This window comes from Protopterus annectens, chromosome 6.part0 (assembly GCF_019279795.1).
Source record: "Protopterus annectens isolate FY-2018-M chromosome 6.part0, PAN1.0, whole genome shotgun sequence".
NCBI lineage: Eukaryota > Metazoa > Chordata > Ceratodontiformes > Protopteridae > Protopterus > Protopterus annectens.
In genome coordinates this window covers 870,452,166-870,467,785 of record NC_056737.1, presented here as the reverse complement: position 1 = coordinate 870,467,785, position 15,620 = coordinate 870,452,166, and the positions used below count along the sequence as shown (strand labels likewise).

The 15,620-nt window shown below is 45.2% G+C and overlaps 2 protein-coding genes across 2 annotated transcripts in view; both read right to left on the bottom strand.

The window, feature by feature from the left end:
• Positions 1-15,620, bottom strand: part of DTD2 (D-aminoacyl-tRNA deacylase 2) — a 953,848-nt gene that overhangs the window by 754,512 nt on the left and 183,716 nt on the right. The window lies entirely within an intron of this gene.
• The window catches only part of LOC122804587 (heat shock protein HSP 90-alpha-like), an 856,879-nt gene continuing 852,905 nt past the window's right edge, over positions 11,647-15,620 (bottom strand). The window contains exon 11 of the mRNA XM_044074543.1: positions 11,647-11,960. Coding sequence (XP_043930478.1) covers positions 11,842-11,960 — 119 coding nt within the window. The 3' untranslated portion in view covers positions 11,647-11,841. The remainder of the gene's footprint in view (positions 11,961-15,620) is intronic.

Below are 15,620 nucleotides of genomic sequence, written 5' to 3'. Positions count from 1 at the left end.
AATTTCTCTAAGATGTAGTTAAGGTCCCAAGGCAGAGGGATGTTTCCTAGGTGGTCTCATGTGGAAGAGCCCTTTAAGGAAGAGCTTTACATAGAGCCTGGCCAGCAAGGGGGGGTTCCAGTGGCGGGCAGGCAGGCTGATAAGGACGAGAGATGAACTTTTACAGAAGAATAAGAAAGGTAAATTTTTATCAATTGACACAAGTAGTTTAGAACCAGGGGAACCTCGGCAGAGCTGGGGTCCCTTCCCTTTTGCAGCCACCATTTTGCAAATCTTTCCCATTTAACCAGGGATTTTCTGGTGGTAGGTTTCCTTGCCTCCCTTAGGACTGAAAGCATGTCCTCAGAGTAGTGGTGTCAGAGGAAAAGTTTATCACCCACACAGTCATTCAACATCTGTACCTGTGGGTGTACGAGAGTTACTTTGTCTTGTGACAGTAGGTCCACCTTGTATGTAACTAAGTAATTGCCCTTGGCTAGTTTGTGAAGTGGGGGGCAGTGCTGCCTTGGCCAGTAGGGAGTCACCAACAAGATTTTTGGTTTGTCCTTCTGGATTTTCAGGAGGACTTTCTGAATCGGGGGACTGGGGGGGCATAAAGAAACTTCCCCTCCCAAGGGATGCTGAAAACATCCACTCTCCATGCTAGAAGGGAGTGGGTTTTTGAGCAGAAGTTCTGCAGTTGCCTGTTCTGGGGGGAGGCAAACGGATCTATTTGTGGAGCACCCCACCGGTGGACTGTCTAAAAGGACCTCCATGTTCAGCATCCATTCGTGTTGAGGCAAGGAGGTCTTGCTCAAGAGGTCTGCTTGGTGGTTGTCCTGTGAGGGGATGTAGACCGCCTGCAGGACTAAGTTGAGCCGGGAGGCTAAGTCGCATATCAGCAGAGATGGACTGCACAGCTGATAGGCCTTTGTTCCTCCCTGCGTGTTGAGGTACCACATCAGCGTGGTGTTGGTGACGATCTGGAGCACACCCCTGAAACCAGTAGGGGGGTGAAGGTCTGTAGAGCTAACAAAACTGCTGTAATTTCCCTGATATTTGTGTTTGGCCAAGAGAGGGATGTCACTTCTGAATCTTAAGAGGTCAGAGTTGCCCCCCCCCCCAACATGAATCTGAGGCATCTGTATGCATAACTTGGGTTGGGGGCTGTAGTGGGAGCCCTGGGTTCAATTTCACTTGCTGGACCCACCAGTTGATTTCTATTTTCAGAGGGAAGGAGGGGGATGGCCTGCTCTACGGGATGTAGCTGCTGGGATCAGGTGTTCTTCAGGAACCACTGCAGCTTGCGCATGTGCATTCTTGCCAGAGATAGCATGGAGATGGTTGATGCCATCAAACCCAGATGGCGAAGAAAATACCTTGCCATCATTTTCGGGATAGTAGAGCTTCCCGGAAGTGGAAAGTTAAAGAAAGAACCTTGTCCTGAGGTAGAAAGGGCTTCATTGTGTCTGTTCTGATTCTGCAGCTAAAGAAAATCTTGTCCTGGCTTGGGATCAGAGAGAATTTGTGGAGGTTGATGGTAAATCCTAAGTTTTGCAGAAGGGACATGGTGAAATGTACATGCTTTAGTAGAGCATCCCTGGACTCTGCCAGAATCAGGTTGTTGTCCCGCAAGGGTAAATTTGTATCCCTTGAGTTCTGCAAAAGGCAATGGCTGGGACCAGGCACTTTGTAAAGACCCTGGGGGCAGTGGATAAACCAAAGGGGAAGGCAGTAAATTGGAAATGAGAGGAAGGGCCAGAGAAACACAGGAATTGTCTGTGGGAACACTTGATGGGTATGTGTAGGTAGGCTTCCTTTAGGTCTAGGGTGACCATGAAGGCCTTGGCTGGAATGACAGGCAGCAAGGTGGGGAGGCAGCATTTTGAAGGAGGGTACCTGAAGATGTAGGTTTAAAGACAGATCCAAGATGAGTCTCCAGGGGCCATCTTTTGTGGGGACCAGGAAGAGATGGGAGCAAAACCCTTTTCCTTCTAGTCTTGGAGGAACGGGCTCTATGGTGCTTAGCTGTAGAAGACCTGCCAGAACTTGAGGAATGAGATGGGCCTGGTTTTGGGGAGAGAAGGGATGCCTCTTCTGGGTGGCTTCTCTTTCCAGGATAGGAAGTACCTTTTTTGGATAATGTTTAAGATCCACTTGTCTGAAGTGATGGATTGCCAAAGGGGGAGATGGAGGGAAAGGCGGGCTGAAAGGGGGAGGTGGGCAAGGCAGTCACGCATTACTGCGACCTCCTCTGTTCTACAAGGGCTGCCGTTGTGGAGCACAGGACCTGGAGTTAGTAGGTCTTCTTGCCTCTCTCCTGGACCTGGAAGAGGAGGGCTGTGGAGCAAGTCTTACAAATGCGGCTTAGCAGGGTAATTCCTGTAATACTTGGGTGTGGGAGACACCAGCAGGTGCTTAATGTCCTGCAGCTCTTTGCTTTTTTCTCGCAGATTTTTAAAAAGGTCAGCGGATTGTTTTCCAAACAGCACATTGTGGTCCAGAGGGGCGTCCTGGATTCTAGCCTTGATGTCCTCAGGAAGGTTCTGGAGTCTTAGCCATGAGCATCTCCTGAGGGCTGAAGCAGATGCTGCAGACCTGGCAGATGCTTCTGCAGCATCGTAGCTGCACCTTATGGAGTGCCTGGCTACCTGTTGGGCCAAGGAAAGTTTGGATGAGATGTCTGTCTTGTTGGGACTGTCAGGCAAGGAAGCCAGCATGGAGGAGGCGTGAGAGACGAAGTCTAATGCATACTTGGTCATGTGGATCTGATAATTTATGGCTCTGAAAGTCAAAGTAGAAGTGTATCCCTTCTTCCCCATCCTATCCATGTACTTATTGTCTTTGTCAGTGGGTAGTTGGGAAGCAGAAAGCACCAGTCTAGATTGCTTATCTGCTGTGGTGGCAATAAGAGCTGGGTCCGCCAAGGGTGGCTTAGCTAAGAATCTGTGATCCTCTGGTACTTTATAGAAGCAGTCCAGATGCTTAAGGGACGGAGGCTGGGAGTCAGGGGCCTTAGAGGCCGCATTGAAGGCATCCAAGTAAGCAGGCAGAACAGGGGGAACTGCTGAAGGGGAGGGTGATTCCACTTGCAGCAGTTCAAAGTACCTTTTTTGGTTGTCAGTCATTTGGGAAGTGTCCCATATTTAAAGTAATCCATCTTGGCAATGGTCTCACCAAAAGTAATGTCCTCAGGTGTAGAATCCCCCTCCACAGATTCCTCATCGGGACAGTAATATTCCTGGCGGAGAGGCAATATGGGAAACCTAAGAAATTGACTCCTCTGATGGAGAGAGTCGATGTTCTTCCCTGACCTGAGGGGCTATGGATGGGAGGGAAAAAGCAGAGACAGGCCTAGGGCTCAGAAGAGGCAGGGTGGAAATGGCTGAGGCTGAAGACCTAAGGGCCGTGAAGGCCTGCATGAGAAACGAAGTGAAGGGCTGCCAATCCGGTGCGACTTCTGGAAGAGGTATATTTAGTTTTCTGCTTCTTTTTGGCTGGAGAGGAAGTAGAGTGACCTGGCATCGGGTCTGGAGATTAGCACATCCGAAGTTTGGATCCCTGCCGGAGGTACCACCGAAACTGGTTCCCCCTCAACAGGTACCTCCTATGTCTGAGCGAGCTCCAAGGACTTGCCAGTCGTTGGCTACAAAACGGCTTTCTAGAGGGACATCGCTGCAGTAGACGGATCCTCAGTGTGTGCCTCAACCTCTAGATCGGCAGTTGGTAAGAACGGCAGGCGAAGAAGGCCTAGGAAACTTGGCAGTCTCATGCGAAGGTTCAGGGGCAGCCTCCAATGCAGGATCCATCCTAAGGGCCAACCTTTTGAGGCATTGGTTCACGAGGTACAGATTTAACCACAGCTAGACTGCTGCGGAAGGTCTTAGGCAGAAAGTATTGACAAATAGCCCAGGAGTAGTAATAGTGTTCCCGGCCTAGGCAAAAAAACACACCTGTCATGGGCATCCTTGTGGGGTATCTGGCACCTGCACTGGCACATTCCCTTTTTTCCTGACATCAGCTAAAGGCTACAACAACCAAGCATTTGCTATAACAATCGTCCGAAATAAGAGTTTGAAACCCAACGAGCTACGTATGTTTAAGATGCGATGTCTGAAGAAGCGATCGTACGATGCAAATGTCTGCGGCTGAAAAGTTGAGGATTGTGCTTGCAGTTGTCACATTTAAGGTCCCTTGGTTTATGGCCCTACATGTGATGTCCCACACACACTACAGCAGCCAAGCTGAAGCTTCTGTATAGAAGCAGACGCAAGAGTTGCCCGAGGGCAGGAAATCCCACACCTAGAATACTGCAACATAGGAAAAGGACATTAAGCTAATACGGGAATGAAGAAAGATTTGATTCTGCCAAAAGAGGGGATTGCAATTAGGGGTACAGAAAGACTAGGCAAGAGGGGGCTGGAATGTACTGGAGGAAGCTGGCAAAGGTGGGAATAAACAGAAGTGAAAAGGTAATACAACAGGAAGAGACCAAGAAGCCATTTGGATTGCAGGCTAGTGACTGCCTTCCCTACCAGGGATTAATATTAGAATACAGTACAGACAAGAGAAAGTGATAGGAGAATCCAAAAGGGCCTGAAATAGTTGAGTATTTAATTTAATCTAAAACACTGCAACTGTTAAAAGGGATAATTAGGGCATATAAAACACAGCTATAGGAATCTGAAAATATCAGAAAGATTTGGAAAACAGATTAGGTATGCAATTCAAAGAAATAGAACATATACATGGGCTCCCAAATATGCAACAAAAGAGGATTTATGATTTTTGTCTGGAAAGGTTTGCACTGGTACTTTTATACCCCCCCAAGCAGGCTCCAAATATTTTTTCCTCAAGTAGATGGCAAATGTTAGAGGTGTAATTGGGAAGAAACAAGTACCAGAGAGCATATGCTCAGAATGTAATGAGTTGGCAGACAAATTCCCTACCTTGTCAGGAACACTAGATGAGCAAATGAATTAAGGAAATGATTTTAACTGGGGGCGGCCGCGGTGGTGCAGCGGTTAGCGTTGCCGCCTCACAGTAAGAGGTTCTCTGGTTCAATCCTCGGCTGGGGTACCTTCTGTGCGGAGTCTGCATGTCCTCCCTGTGGTCGCGCGAGTTTCCTCCAACATCCCAAAGACATGCTGTAGGTGGATTGGACTCTCTAAATTGTCCCTAGGTGTGAGTGTGTGCCTTCTGTGGAAGGTTGTGCGCCAGGCTGGCAACTAGACACTGTAAAAAAAAAACTCCACTGCCAATCATGAGCGGACAGGTGATCCGCTGTGGCGACCCCTAACCGGGGAAAAAGCCGAAAGATGATTTTATTTTAACTGGGATACAGGATCTGAATTGCCTAGTCATAGCAAAGCATTAAGTTTAATTCTGGTGGCTGCCAAAAAGAAAAAAAAAAAACAGTTAGTAGAAAATGGAAATCAAACTCTAAAAGTACAGTTTTGTACCTACCATAAATGTAGATGTTCGAGGATCCCCATTGCTGCAGTCCTTACTATTGGGTATAGTCCGCTGTCCAGTCGGCCCGAATACCAGAGTATAAGGCTGACGTCGGTCAGGACGCATTAGACTGACGTCAGTACGTCAGGGTACTAATGCGCATGACCGACGTCATATCCTCAGTCTTTTCTTGCCCCAGATGTCAGAAGACCCTAAAAAAACAAGGCCCAAAATACCTGCACCAAAAATATATACAATATATACAAGAAAATATACAAAAATATCAGCATGTAATCTCACCTACACAACCACCCCTAAACACAGAGGGGAAGGAGGGAGGGTAAATTGGACTGCAGCAATGGGGATCCTCGAACATCTACATTTATGGTAGGTACAAAACTGTACTATGTTCTTCGTTCCCCATTGCTGCAGTCCTTACTATTGGGTAGAATCCCAAAGCAGAGGTAAGGGAGGCTGGCAAATCATAAAGAAGTAGGAGCTGACAACATGCCTTGCAAAACAGCTGTGGCAAAACCAGCCCTAGACTTAGAGTAGATAGGAAGGTGATAATGCTTAGAGAAAGTATGCACTGAACTCCAAGTAGCTGCTTCCAAAATATCCTTAGTTGCCACCCCTTAGAAATGCTGTTGAAGTGGCAGTAGCCCTAGTGGAATGAGGCCTAATCCCAGCTGGAATCTCCTTGCCATGATGGGAATAACAAAATGCAATGCAAAAGCCAATCCACCTAGAAATAGTTTGTTTTGACACAGGCTTGCCCTGCGAACTCAAAGCAAAAGAAACAAACAACTGCTGAGACTGCCTAAAATCCTTAGTCCTGCTTAAATAATAGCAATTGCCTGTGTACATCTAAAGTGTGCAAAATCTTTTCCCCTTTATTTTGGGGGTCTGCATAAAAGTAGGCAAATGAATAGTTTGGTTTAAAGCCACACTAGAGACCACCTTAGGCATAAAGGAAGGATGAGTGCGTAATGATACCCTATCCTTATGGAAAATCAAAAAGGGCTCTACTGCCATAAGGGCCTGCAACTCAGACACCCTTCTTGCAGAAGTAATAGCCAACAGAAAAGCAGTCTTCCATGACAAGTATTTCAATTCAGCAGTAGCCGCAGGCTCAAAAGGTTGTAGAGTAAGTTTTCCAACACAAAATTGAGATCCCAAGCAGGAGTAGGAGCTCTACGTGGGGTCTTATATTCTTTGCCCCTCTAAGAAACTGCTTGAACAAAGGATGCGAAAACAATGGTGGGTCACAATCATAGTGAGCTGAAATTGCTGCAGCATGAATCTTAATGGAAGAGAAGGACAAACCTTTGTCCAATAACTCAGTAAGATATTGAAGAGCCACACTCAAATTAGGCTCAGAAATCTCCAAATTCTTTGCTGTACTCCAAAATAAAAATCTCTTCCATTTTTCTGCGTACACTTTCCTTGTACAAGGTCTTCTAGCTTCCATAATCACATTTAAAACTTGTTGAGGAAGTTGAGACCTGCTGTGTTTCAAGAGAGAATATGCCAGGCTGTTAGATGGAGAGTGAAGCTTGACATTGAGCAGATGACCGTCCTTCTGAGATAACAGATGAGGAATCAGAGGTAAAGGCCATGGAGGCTTCTTTACCAGACTCCGTAGTAGTGGGTACCAGTGTTGCCGAGGCCAATCTGGAGCTATCAAAATCATCCTTGGCCTGTCTTGTCTGACCTTTAATAGTACCTTTGGAAGAAGAGGCAGAGGTGGAAAGGCATACACCTGAAGGTTTTTCCAACTGAAAGACAGAGCATCCACTTTCCAAGCTGTGTGATGAAACCCCTTTGTGCAATACTTTGGCAGCTGGTGGTTTAGTGGAGAAGCGAACAGATCTATGTCTGGAGTTCCCCATGACACTGTCAATTTCTGAAATACATGAAGATCCAGTTTCCACTCGTGGGGATCCATGATTTGTCTGCTTAACACATCTGCTAAGGAGTTCTGTGCTCCCGGCAGAAACCTTGCCTGAAGAGTTAGTTGCAAGCTTAGCGCCGTCTCCCATAAAATCATTGCTTGCCTGCATAGAGGATAAGAATGTGTTCCCCTTGCTTGTTGATGTACCACATGACAGTTGTGTTGTCTGTTAGAATCAACACCTGCCCTGGAAGAAGTAACTCCTTGAAAGCCATTAATGCAAACTGGACTGCTAACATCTCCTTCATGTTGATATGTAGATGCTGTAGTCTGGCAGGCCACTTGTCTTGTATCCACTTTGCATTTAGATGAGCTGCCCAAGCAATCTCCGAGGCATCTGTCGTTAAAATCTGACTCGCCTCTGGCGGGTCACAGAGAGTCCCTTGTTTAGGTGACATTCCTGAGCCCACCACAAAAATTCTTTTTGAAGGCAAGGTATTATTTGAATGACAGTGTCCAAATCCTGGCAGTGCTGTGTCCATACATTTTGAGATACCATTGTAGCTTCCTCATATGCAGTTTGGCATTGGGAAGCACCAGAATACAAGATGCCATGAACCCTAATGCTTGAAGGACTGTCCTTGCAGTCAGCACGGACTGATGAGATAGTTGATGGAAGTAAAGTGATAGACTCTTTTGTTTGTCCGGGGTTAAAAGGCCATCTGGGCTGCTGTATTCAGTCTCACACCCAGAAAGCACATGTCTTGAGAGGGTACTAGACTGGACTTTATTTCGTTCACAGAATACCCTAGGCATCTTAGCACTGCTATAACATATTCCAGATGCTGTAGAAGGTCTTCCTTTTCTTGAGCCAAAATCAGGCAGTCGTCCAAGTAAGGATAGATTTGAATTCCTTGGAGCCTGAAGTAAGCTATCACTGGAGCCAGAACCTTTGTGAATACTCTGGGCGCAGTAGATAAGCCAAAGGGCAATGCAGAGAACTGATAATGAGAATTTCCAGCTCGAAACCGCAGATACTTCCTGCAACTTAGCCTTATAGGCACATGAAGGTAAGCTTCCTTGAGATCTAAAGTTACCATCCAGTGATCTTTGCCCAGCAGAGGTAAAAGCTGTTGTAACGTCAACATCTTGAACTTGGGAATGTCCAGATAAGTGTTGAGGAGGGATAAATCCAAAATTGGTCTCCACGTGTTCCCCTTCTGTGGTACTAGGAACAGGCGAGAATAAAATCCTAGGCCCCTCTCTGATACAGGGACTGGCTGAATGGCCCCCATCTGGAGTAACTGAGAAACTTGCTTGTGAGCCTCTTTTCTTTGTGGAGGAGGAACGTCTGGCATGCCTTTGAAAGGGGGCATGGTATGGAAATAAAATCTGTAACCGTGGTGAATGATATCCAACACCCATTTGTCTTGAGTAATTAAATCCCAATTTTCTTTGAAAAGAGACAGTCTTCCTCCCAAAGGAGCTGCCAGACGAGAATCTACTGGCAGCTGAAAAAGCAGGTCATTGGGTCTGTTTACGAAAGGACTGACCCCTGCCCTCACCAGAAGTCTGAGCAGGTGAACTCCCTGTTCTAGGCCGAAAAGAACCTTGAGCCCTGCCCCTACCACGTCTAGACCTACCCCTAGACTGGGAATCATAAGCAGGATATGTCCACCCCTTAGCAGGCCAATTTCTACTAAACTTGGTGGCTGCACCTGCAAAAATCTTTAACAGTTTGCATAGACTTAGCTTTGTCCTCCATTTTCTTTAAAACTGCTTCCACAGGCGAACCAAACAACACATCAGACTGTAAAGGAGCATCCAAAATCCTTGTCTTAACATGCTCAGCTAAATTCTGATCCCTCAACCAGGCATGCCTGCGAAGAACAGAACTAGTGGCAGCCACCCTCGAGGAGGCCTGTACAGCATCAAAACCACATTGCAAAGAATGCTTACCCACTTGTTCAGACACATGAACCAAATCCAGCAACTCTTTACACTCAATACCTTCCGCCAAAGCATCCACCTTAGATTTCAATTGTGAAAGGAGATAATTTTGATATTTTAGCATGTGAAACTGACAATTCAACGCTCTCATGGCTAGAGTGGAAGAAGTATACACTTTCTTTCCCCACCTATCCAAAGCCCTAGCCTCTTTATCAGTGGGAACAGGATTTTTAACCACAGAGGCCTTAACACCTTTAGGCCCCTGAGAAACAGTTTCTGGGTCCACCCTAGGACTCTTAAACAAATACTTATGAGCTTCGGGCACCCTATAATACCTATCAGGTTTAACAGGAGCAGGAGGCAAAGAATCAGGGTTCAGGGAAGCCTCTGCAAAAACATCTTCCACCACATTCAACACAGGAGGTATAGCTAAGGGCCTATGCTGGGGTAAAAACAAGAATTCCCTAAGCCTTTTCCTGGAATCAGAGTAATCCTGGCCTTCCCATTTAAAGTGCTCTCTCATGGAATGCAGAGTCTCTGAAAATGAGAAATCCTCAGGAGGAGAAGCTGTAGGAGTGGAATCATCCACATCTGAATCAGAATAAGTAGGATACTCTTGCAAATCTTCCGCAGAAGACTCAGAAGCCTCTGAACACTGTTCAAAACTATCAAACTCCGGTTCCACCCTAGGCCTCTTATCAGGAGGGGGCATAGAACCTCTAATCATAGTAATCAAATCTTCTGCCATTTTAAGCATATGTTTCTTAGGTACAGAACCCGAAATGCTAGGAGAAGCCCCCACTGAAACTGAACTTGGCCTACCTCTCAAAGAAGTTTTAGCAGCAGAAGGAGAGGCTCTAACTACCTTGGGAAGAGAGGGAAGAACAGTTACCTGAGAAGCCCCCTCAGCCTGGCCTACCTCCTGAGAAGGCACATCCTGTAACAGTAAAGTTTCTGCCTGAGACTCCATGGAAACTCCTGGCAAAACCTCTGGCTCCACTGAGCCTTCTAAAGAACCGACGTCCGGGACTGCCGGTTCATCAACCCTAGGCTTCGCTGTTTTGTCCTTGCGCTTCTTGGCGAAGCGGGCCGGAGCATCCGGCGGCATTTTATAATTACAACGCTTCCCAAACACTAACCTGGTACAGTCTAACCTCCTCTAAACAGTGCGTTTGTTAAACCTAGCACAAGGCGGCAACCAACAACGTCGTGCTCAGGCCCTAAACAAGGTATACACAAGGTATGGTAATCCCTATGAGGTATCTGTTTCCCACAAGAAATACAGTTATTCACTTTTTCTGACATCCGGTTAAATACTGAGGCAAGAAAAAACCAAAATGTTCCCCAACGGGGTACTTAGCCAACTCTGCTTCGGTCTGAAACTCCGGTTTCGGAAATATTTCAGAACGCCAACCTGCACTCGCAAAACTGCTTCTGCATCGGACCATGCGGCAAAAAAGACTGAGGATATGACGTCGGTCATGCGCATTAGTACCCTGACGTACTGACGTCAGTCTAATGCGCCCTGACCGACGTCAGCCTTATACTCTGGTATTCGGGCCGACTGGACAGCGGACTATACCCAATAGTAAGGACTGCAGCAATGGGGAACGAAGAACATCTATATTTGAAGTAGTGCATAGTGCGACAGATAAACAGGAAATGGAATATTTAGAAGAGGATAGGGATCTTTTGTAATACCTACCCTCTTCTAAAGGAAAAACTGAAAATTGTGGGAGCAATACATGTAGAAAATGTTTTGGAGGAGAAAGGAGGTTCAAGAGAAAGTAAGAATTAAACTTGTATAATGCTGCTTCCATTTGTAAGTGTGAACTTGTTAATATGGTTTGATCAAGTTTCTGTAAATGTTAAGTCTGCCTGTGACACAAGTGATAATTCAATAAAGGTGTTGGGGAGGCATATGTGAAGGTGAGACGGCATGCAGTTGTACTATGACCCGGGCAAAAACAGTGTTGTATAGAGATAAAAATGTTAAGATGGTGATTATGAATATATTTTTTCATAGTTTCAAGTAACTGGAACTCAAGGTTTTAGCACAAGAGCTATTGGGATAAGCTCTGCAAGATGGCCAAACCTCCAAGTTACATCAGATTGAAGGGATGAAAAAAATCTGTACTTAAGACAGAGTAAATGGCCACAGCCAGCCTGCATTCTCAGTCTGACTTGCCAGTGCTAAACAACTATAAATGGCCACCTTAAAACAAATTAAGGCACATATCTACACAGCTGAAGTGCATTAAATTTAACAGATCTGATCTTGTGCAATCCTGCACTGAAAATACACTAGCTAAAATGTAAAAATGATATTCAAAACAGCAATCCCAAATTACCACACTTGCATCACCTGGTTACCATTTTTATTTTATTGCATTCAATTTTGTTAACCTCAAAAACAGAGAACATTAAACAGCTCAGTTTACCAATGTAAAGTGCATTTGCAAACCATACAGAAAACCTCAAAATAAAGAGATTAAGAAAACTTTAAACTTCACGGAAGTTTAACACGTTTTTGCACCAATGCTGTTTCAGCCCATTAATGAGCTTTAGTCAACTTCTTCCATGCGGGAGGCATCTTCACCTTCTCCTTCCAAGGGCGGCATTTCATCCATTGCTTCTGTTGCAGTGCCACCTTCTGCAGGTATATCGTCATCATCATCAATACCTGAAAGAAAGATTAATATCTTGAGCCTAAGAAATGGTCATGCAACCTTACATATAGGTGCATTTATAGTCCAGATTAAAAAACTGCCCAACACTAATATTTCAGTGAAATTACTTCATTACACACTGAATTTTACTAGAATAGAGCTATCCACCTGATACTTTCTAGACTTTAATACAAGACGTACAGCAGTTTAAAGAGCAACTAAAATTAACAACCACTTGGGGCTTTAAGGGAAATATTAACAGCCACAAGAATCACTGAAGTGCTGGAGACGCTGGCAAGGGAGGGTGAAAGCAAGCAACTGACACCCGAATCTCTTAGTTTACTTATCCTTGGAAGGGACAGTAGTCCTGCTGCAATACTGAAATTCCACCAAGTAGCATCAAGGACAAAGGCATGCACAACCACCAGAAGGTACTGATGTTCTGTGTTTGTTGTTGGTTAACATGCAATTTAAACCTGTCAGACTTCAAAATCTGGTGTAAAAGTTTGCCAAATGATATATGCGGATGAGAGTACAGATTTACATACCGGATCGGTCGAGGCCCAGGTTAATAACGACCGCCACCAGTACTGTTAGCCAACAGGGTGCTGGCGGAAATTGGGCTACTGTTGGCTGAAGGAGAAGGGGGGGGGGCATGCCCAAAGGCAAGAAGACAAGAGAAAGGTTAGGAGTGTGGTAGTGAGGGTAGGAACTTTGAATGTTGGCAGTATGACTGGTATAGGGAGAGAGCTAGCTGACATGGACAGAAGGAAGGTTGATATATTGTGCGTGCAAGAGACTAGATGGAAGCTGAGTAAGGCTAGCTGTATCAGAGGCGGGTTCAAATTGTTCTATCATGGTGTGGATGGGAGGAGAAATGGGGTAGGGGTTATCCTGAAGGAACAATATGCCAAGAGTGTTTTGGAGGTGAATTCGTATACAGTGATGTTTATGAAGCTAGAAATCGATGGTGTAATGATGAATGTTGTTAGTGCATATGTTCTGCAAGTTGGGTGTGCGATGGATGAGAACGAAAAATTTTGGAGCGAGTTGAATGAAGTGGTGATGACTGTACCCAAGGGTGAGAGGGATGACTGGAGCAGATTTCAATGGGCATGTTGGTGAAGAGAACAGAGGGGGATGAGGAAGTGATGGGTAGGTATGGTGTTAAGCAAAGGAATGCAGGTGGTCAGATGGTAATGGATTTTCAGAAAAGGATGGACATGGCTGTGTTGAATACATATTTTAACAAGAGGGAGGACCATAGGGTGGCATACAAGAGTGGAGGAAGATGCACACAGGTTGATTATATCCTATACAAGAAGGCCAGTTTGAAGGAGATTGGGGACTATACAGTGGTGACAGGGGAAAGTGTAGTTAGGCAGCATAGAATGGTGGTCTGTAGGACGATGCTGGTGATCAAGAAGAGAAGTGTGAGGGCAGCATCAAGAATCAAATGGTGGATACTGAAAAAAGGGCGATTGTGAGGTGGAGTTCAGGGAAGAGTTAAGACAGGCACTGGGTGGGAGTGAAGAGTTATCGAACAGACAGGTGCTTGGTGTGACATCCGGACAGAGGAAGGAGGACAAGACGACCTGGTGGTGGAATGATGAAGTACAGGAAAGTAGAGAGAGAAAGAGGTTGGCGAAGAAGTGGGACTGTCAGAGATGAAGAAAGTAGACAGGAATATAAGGAGATGAGGTGCATGGCAAAGAGAGGTGGCGAAGGCTAAGGACAAGGCGTATGAAGTGTTGTATGAAAGGATGGACTCTAAGGAGGGAGAAAAGGACCTGTACTGACTGGCTAGACAGAGGGACCGAGCTAGGAAAGATGCGCAGCAGGTAAGGGTGATAAAGGATAATGAGGGAAACGTACTCAAGTTATGAGTGTGTATTGAGCAGATAGAAATAGAAGTTATGTCCTTACCATAACGTTCCATGTGGAGTGTTCATCTCGCCTTTGTTCTTACACATGGGTTCGGAGCCGATCCTCGGCTCCGTGCCGGCCTCTTGCAAGCTCTGCATCGAGAAGAAGCTCGAGACAATCTAATACCCACAATCCCCCTCTGCCTTTACCTCAGATCTAGTTTGCAAGCAAACCAATCTCCAGAGAGAGCACATTCATGCTTACATCACATATGTCCAGAAATAAGAATTTATACATAACTATATATATATATAGTAAGACAAACAGACATATATATATATATATATATATATATATATATATATATATATATATATATATATATATATATTATATATATGTCAACTATGTACACAATATTTGTAGAAGCAGCAGTAGGATGATCCTGGCCAGGCATCAAAGAACGTTCTTCTTAGGGCGGGAGGGTGGGAATGTAAGAACAAAGGCGAGATGAACACTCCACATGGAACGTTATGGTAAGGACATAACTTCTATATGTGATAGTGTTCAATCTCGCCGTTTGTTCTTACACATGGGTAGCGTCCCTAGCTCCTTGTTCCTGAGGAACTCACGGAAGGCCGTTCTTGAGCACAGTGGAACCAAAGGTTGCCCTGTCCCTAGAAGCCTTGTCTACCTTATAATGAGAAATGAATGTATGTGGCTTAGACCAAGTAGCAGTCGCACAAATAGCGTCCAGTGGTAGGCGGGCTGCATGAGCCAAAGATGTAGACACTGACCTTGTGGAATGTCCTTTGGGTTTGTGCAAAAGAGTTTGATATGAAGAATCGTAGACATAGATTATACAATCCGTTAACCACTTAGAAAGAGTTCTTTTGGTAACTGCTAGTCCTTTCCTGCTATCAGCAAAAGCCACAAAGAGTTTATCAGTTTTTCTGTGATCTTTTGTTCTATCCAAGTAAAATCTTAGTTGTCTGTGAACATCTAATTTATGCAACATGTACTCCATTTTGTTGGAGTGATTTTTGAAGAAAGTGGGTAATTCAATGGACTGATTAATATTGTTAATAGAACACACTTTAGGGAGAAAAGATGAATTGGTTCGAAGAGAAACTCTGTCAGAGTGAAAGATCAAATAAGGGTGCTTGATGGAGAGAGCCTAGCGGAAGTAATGGCTACCAAAAATAGTGTCTTCCAGGACAAAAATTTTAATGGGCAAGAAGAGGCAGGTTCAAAGGGGGGCAACATTAATTTAGATAACAAGTTTAGACTCCAAGGTGACGTAGGAGATCTGACATGCTGGTCTAATATGGAAAACCCCTTTAAGAAATGCTTTACAAAGTCTGTGAGCCATAACAGGAGCTCCACATTCTTCCACATGGAAATTTGAAATGGCTGCCAATTGAACTCTTAGTGTAGCAGGAGAAGCACCCTGATGGAATAAGTCCGTTAAAAACTCTAATATTATATTCAAGGGAGCTGTAAAAGGATCCACTTGGTGTGTATTTGCCCAGAATACAAATCGCTTCCATTTACTAGAATATGTTTTAGTAGTGGAAGCTTTATGAGAAGCCACCAATATATCCTGAACTGCTGGCGACAAAAGATCAGACCTGGCTAAATTGGGAATTGGAGCAGCCAAGCTGCTAGATGAAGGGACAGGAGAGCGGGATGGGGAGCCCCTGACGAGTGAGTCAAAAGATCTGGCTCTGGGTCCAGAATCCAGGGTCCCCGAATGCAGTGAGTCTTCAGGAAGGGAAACCAAATTTGACGAGGCCAGAATGGGGCAA